The following is a 6,106-nucleotide window of genomic DNA, read 5'->3' on the forward strand; positions in this document are numbered from 1 at the left end:
GCTGGGAGCTTGGATTGTATCATTTGAACAACCCCTCCACATTCTGTCTTTTCAGGATTAAATTCAATTTCCAGACAGGCACTTGGCATTCCAGTCCCACAACAGAAATCCTCAGAATACTGAACAACTGGAATATAAAACTTCCCCCAAACTCCCTGGGATTTATTTAGTCCTGAGTGCACAGGACACAGCTGTGGAATTCTGCAAAGAAACTGAGCATCTCCTCAGAAATCCAGTGTTTCTAAAGGATAAGGGAATCCATAATTAAAACTAAAAGCAGGAATTTTGTGGCTTCATTGACAACATGGAAAATATGTTTAAGTTCAGAATTGAGCATCACAGAGCAATTTACTCCTCCTAAGAAGATGATGTATCAAAATGATTAAAAGGAAGGACAATTTATAGACACATAAATAAGAATTAGCAACACCTTAAAATGAAATTTAATTTTAAAAAAATCTGAGGGAGCATCATAAATATCTGAGTGGAAACCTCCATTTCAGTCATCAGGTGATTTTCCTTACAAGAACTGTGTAAAAAAGTGGAAATCATGTGCCACTACTGGGTTTAATCACACTAATAAAATATTCCTGGCAGGTTCACTTATGCTGAACATAGAATGAATAAAAAGATTAAAAAGTTACCATTGTGAGGGGGGAAAAAACCCAGAACAAAAGCATTTGAGTACTCAAAGGGAGAAGTAAAACACATCAGGTCCACTGAGCATTTAGTGACAGTTTAATACCAGCCTGAATAACTCACTTAAGGTTCTTCTGACATCCACAAGTGCAATTTTATTAAGAATTGGTTTCTAATAATGCATAAATCCTGTGCTGCCACACACCCACCCATCTGCTCATCTGCACCTCCAGACTTCAGAAGAAACACTGGCAAAGGGAACAGCAATTTTTAAACCTCACTGCACGACTCAGTGCTGGAGTTATTCCTTCATATTAACTCACGCTTAACAGGAAGTTCAGAAAGAATATAAATTAGGGATCAAGGACTAGAATTTTTCTGAAAGAAACCCCAAAAATGTTGAGGAAAGTTTGTCTTTTAACTGAAGTATTTGCACATTCCGATCTCCCCCAGGTGTGGGAGGTTCACCTGCCCAGGGGATCTCAGCTCTTGCTCTGGGGTTGGGTTTATTCCATGTCTCTCACAGATTCCCTCTTTTCCATGTGTCATCCAGACCTGCTGCAATGCTCCTTCTCCAGCTGGGCTGGCAGATCTAAGGGCAGTGCACAGAATCCCTGCCAGTGCCAATGGCTGCTCCACAAGGACATTTTCCTGATGTTTGTCACTCCAAATCCAGTGTTCTCTCTCTTCACTGCAGAGGAGTTAAGGCAGAGCAGGTGACAAGAGCAGCCCAAGTGACAGCAGCACAGCATCAGGAAGGTCACCAAATGTGCAACATTTAGGCACCAAAGCCCCACAAAGTGCAGGAAGCTGCTGTGATTCCAGCAGCCCAGGAGAGACCAGCTAATCCTCATGTCTGCAGCCCAAACCCTGCTGAGGGGGGTGGAACTCAGTGACCTGTGTAGGTTTTGTAGGTTTTTTCAGTGATCTATGTAGGCTCTAACTCCAGCCTTAAGTGTGACATTTGAAATCCACCAGGAGGGAGTAAAAGAAGAAAATATTTATGAGTTTCCTTTTCCTTTGATGTCTAACTTTGATTTAATAGGAAAATTGGCAAGCATTTTGTTGTTATTATTCCCTACCAATATTCTGTTTTAAAGAAGGTAAAAAGAAATTGTGAAAGGCAATAATCAATAACTGCTCTTCAGTAAGGTTTTACATCTGCAGCTCCAGATTGTGTCTTCATAACAACCTAGATTGATTTTACAGTTCAGATGAACATGTTGACAGCCTGGCCAGCAAAGAACACGAGAAAGACCCCTGCAGGTAACACAGGACAGAGAAACAGGCTGAAATGTCAGGCTGTTCATCACAAGTAGGAATTTAAAGTGAGTAAAACTCCTCCAGCACAGTGAATCATCCCAGAGTCACACAGCAGCCTGGGTTGGAAGGACCTTAAAGCCCATCCAGTGCCACACTGGGACACATCCCACTGTCCCAGGCTGCTCCAAGCCCTGTCCAACCTGGCATTGGACATCCCAGGGATGGGGCAGCTCCAGCTTCTCTGGGCAGCCTCTGCCAGGGCATCCCCACCCTCCAGGGAGCAATTACAGGAACAGTGCAGAAAAACAGGCAAAGCATTTCATGGAGACACAAAAGTGAGAGGCAGCTTGTGAGCACAGCACCAGCCAGGGGGTTAAAGAGCCCCACCTGAATTCTCAGATACAGCCAAGCTGAAGAATTGCCTTTTCCTGAGTACATTTTAAAGATGACTAACATGGAGCAATCTCTGTGGAACTGAGGATTTACACTCACGTTGTGATGCATTTGCCTAATAACAGCTCATGCTACCACACTGGGGTGCAGGGACAAAGAACTCTGATGAAAATTTCTCACTTCACCTGAGGCCAGTGTGTTTTCCTTCTTTCAGCCCACAAAGAAAACCATGAAAAATAAAAATGACATTCCAGAGTGTTCCTACAGGCAAACCAGAACCTTTTGCTTCCCCCATCACATTTAACCCTATTAGCAGTAAGATGAGAAGGGAAGTCTTGAGGCAATAAAACAAACCCCAATTCAGAGTACCCTGTGTGCTCAGTGATTCACTGAGCTGAGTGTTCTGAGGGGACTCACAGTGCAGCAATCCACTTCCAGGTGAGCTCATCTGCTGCACTAAAAAAACATCTCCAAGCTGCTAAAACAATACAAGAGTTGGGGGATACCAAGTGCTGAAGGATTAAGTCCAAGAGAAGCATTTATAGATATCAGAAGACAAAAGTTGCTGTGCTTATTTCATGGAAATATTCTGCAATAAAAAAATGCAGTGCATGGCTAATTATGATTGATTTGGGGATAGCATGGCTGGGTATGCTATGTTTGCATCAAATAAAAGCATGAACCATATTTTGTGTTCTTCACATGGATCATTGGAAGCACCAATGTACCTGAGGCTGCCACAGGGACAAGTGACAGGAGCAGCAAGGACATGCCAGCTCTGCATCCATCTGCCCAAGGTCATGGAACAGGACCTGCTGCTCCAGCCTCAGTGCTCTCTCTGACTCTCCCTGCCATCAGCATCCCCCAGCCAAAGGCACAGCATTCCCTGGTGAGGAGCTGCAGGGATCTGCAAGGGCTTCTATGAATAAAACCCTCTTCAGCTGTGGCTCATCCTCCCTTCAGTGCCTCTGAACCCACCAGGTCCCGTTCTCTGTCTCCAGGAATCAGTCACAGGGCTCTGGTGTATTTTGGGAAGATTCTCCTGGAGGAGCAGGCCAGGATGAACTGCTCCACACTCCCCTGACTGCAGAGCAGAGGAATGCAGGAGATGAGTCAGGAGCCCCCAGCACTGACACCGTGGGGAAGGAGCTCTGCAACTCAGAGCAGCCTGGCAGTGCCCTGAGGTGCTGCTCCTTTAGGACAGATGGGTCTCTGAGGATGCTGGTACACGAATCCCACGCCACGAAGGGCCCAGGCAGGAGGATCACTGTCCTACAGTGACCTACAAAACTCCAAGTGTGCTCACCTCCCATCTACATGTAGACTGAGGAAGGTTCCCCGTCTGCTCCCATTATTTTTTGCTCAGTTACAGCTTTCTTGCTCTTTTTTCTTAATTAAAAATAGCATCTCTGACCCACTTTTTGACAGACTTTAGCAGGGCTTGCATCCCACCATCTGCTCTCACAGTTCCTTGCGTAACTGGTACATGGAAATGGATCCTTCCTTCCTCCTTTCCCTTCTCCTCCTCCTCCTCCCTGCACTCCATCATTATTTGGGTAAAGCTGCTCCATTGTTCCTGCCAAAATTGGTGCCCTGCTGCCTCCCTCAGCTTGGGAAAGGAACTAAAACAGGGCAAACAAATAATTTAATTATCAATACTGTTGATTAACAAGGTGGAAAACCCGTTTCACACAATAAATTCTGAGGTCATGTTTATTTTGGAGGGAAAAATGCCCAAATTTCCTTGTACCTCTACAGCTGGAGGGAAAAAACCTAAATGAAATCAAACAAATAAATGTCCAACATGGGGACATTTTTCAATGTACTTTTCCAGGTTTTGTGGAAATGCATCACCAGCATAAGGTCACTACATGGGGGGAGCATCAAAGCCATGTGTGATATGGGAGACAAACTGCTCTCCAAGAAAGCATAAAAGAGAAACTTTGCACTTAATTACTTGGCTAATTAAGCCAGGCTAATTACCTGGCTTAACTTAATAGCCTGTGTATAAAATTTAAGTCAAGTTTACATCTCCTTCCAAAAGAAACAGTTACAGGCTCTGCTGAAGTTACCCAACTCACCAGCAGGAGTTCTGATGACAGATTTGTCTGGCCTAATCCCAGTGTCTTTATTTTTCAGATCAATCCATTTTCCCATGGCATCAATCCATTTTCCTATGGCTGCTCTTTCCACAGCTGCAGGATCCACTGCTTCAAACTCCTCCTCTGCAAGGAAAAAAGGCAACTTTGAACACACATTGTGAGGAAAGCAAAGTGGGAGGCAAATAATCCTCCACTTGAATGTGCCAGTTCTCCCTGCTAGGGAGGAGAAGCCCTGAGCCACAGCAATACACAGATGAGGCCACAGATTTCAGCTTCTGCTTTATCCCTCTTCTGCTGCAGCTTTAAGGTCCTGCTCAGCCCTCTTCAGTATTTCAAATCATGGAACTATCCCACGGAAAAATTATTTTATGGCCCAGCTACTTTTCACACATGGTAAAAAGTAGCTTGGAGAATTGTTTTTTAAGGTGCCAGCAGAATTTCAGCATCATAAGATTACTAAGGAAGGATTTCCATGGCCAAGTCCTTCCCGTGGAGCTGTCTGAAGCGTGGATCTGGTGGGCACTTTGCACAGCAAGGACACTTCATGCAGTTTTCACATGTTTATTTTTCCTGATTCAAGTCCCCACTGCACTGACTGGAGCTGTGGAAGGCAGGCCTCAAGCAGGGAGAGCTCTGCATACCTGCAGCGCTTTGCCCTGCCAGTGATGCTGAGCTTTCCAAAGCCTCTGACACAGCTGCCCCCTCCAAAGCCTCTGTGGAACACCAGGATCCAGGTGCTTCACTCTCCTCCTCCTCCTCACTGAAGGACTCAAAGGTGTCTCCTGAATAGTCCAAGGCAGAGCTGCTGTGACTCTGGCTCCACTCCAGCCCCTTCCCATGGCTCCTGGAGCTCTCTGCTGGGGCAGCTGCCATGGGACAGCACTGCAAATAAAAACAGAAACAAAATCAGTTTCACAGGATTGCTCACAGCATCATGGGACATACTTTGGGATGTTACAGCCACATCACACCAGATTTAACCACAACAGGTGGGTAAAATCACAACTGAGTCGTGATCAAGCCAAAGCAGGGATTAGAGCAGCACACACTCAGATCCACAGGGGAAATGTACAGAACCAACTAGCACTGAACATTAGCTGTGAAATCTGAGCAGCATTCTTTGCAAATCTGTGTGGATTACAGTAATGCTTGAATAAAATTCTTCATTAAAAAAATAAAATGTAAATTTCCCCCTTTCTAGTATCTAAAAGGAACTTACAGGAAAGAAAAGGTAAGACTATTTACAGGTAGGTAAGATTGTTTAACAGCAGGAAGTGTCAAAACAAGGAGGAATGAGCTGAAATGGAAGGAGAGTATGGTTAAATGAGATAGTGGGGAAAAAGCCTTTCACCATCCCAGGCTGCTCCCAGCCCCACTGTCCAGCCCAGCCTTGGGCACTGCCAGGGATCCAGGGTGGGCACCTGTGCCAGGGCCTGCCCACCCTGCCAGGGAACAATTCCCAATTCCCAATATCCCATCCAGCCCTGCCCTCTGGCAGTGGGAGCCATTCCCTGTGTCCTGTCCCTCCATCCCTTGTCCCCAGTCCCTCTCCAGCTCTCCTGGAGCCCCTTCAGGCCCTGGCAGGGCTCTGAGCTCTCCCTGGATTCTCTCCCTCAGTTCTCCCAGCCGGGCTCCAGCCCTGGAGCGGCTCCGTGCCCGGCAGCTCCCCCAGCCGGGGCCGTGCCCGCCCCTCACCGGCTCCGGGAGCC

The 6,106-nt window shown here is 46.2% G+C and overlaps 1 protein-coding gene across 1 annotated transcript in view; it reads right to left on the minus strand.

The window, feature by feature from the left end:
• The window catches only part of CUNH8orf48 (chromosome unknown C8orf48 homolog), a 12,115-nt gene extending 6,840 nt beyond the window's left edge, over positions 1-5,275 (minus strand). The window contains exons 1-2 of the mRNA XM_031063385.1: positions 5,039-5,275; positions 4,377-4,520 (exon numbers count right to left, since the gene is read on the minus strand). Coding sequence (XP_030919245.1) covers positions 4,377-4,520; positions 5,039-5,270 — 376 coding nt within the window. The 5' untranslated portion in view covers positions 5,271-5,275. The remainder of the gene's footprint in view (positions 1-4,376; positions 4,521-5,038) is intronic.
• Positions 5,276-6,106: the final 831 nt, after the last annotated feature.

Source organism: Geospiza fortis, unplaced genomic scaffold (assembly GCF_000277835.1).
Source record: "Geospiza fortis unplaced genomic scaffold, GeoFor_1.0 scaffold117, whole genome shotgun sequence".
Lineage (NCBI taxonomy): Eukaryota > Metazoa > Chordata > Aves > Passeriformes > Thraupidae > Geospiza > Geospiza fortis.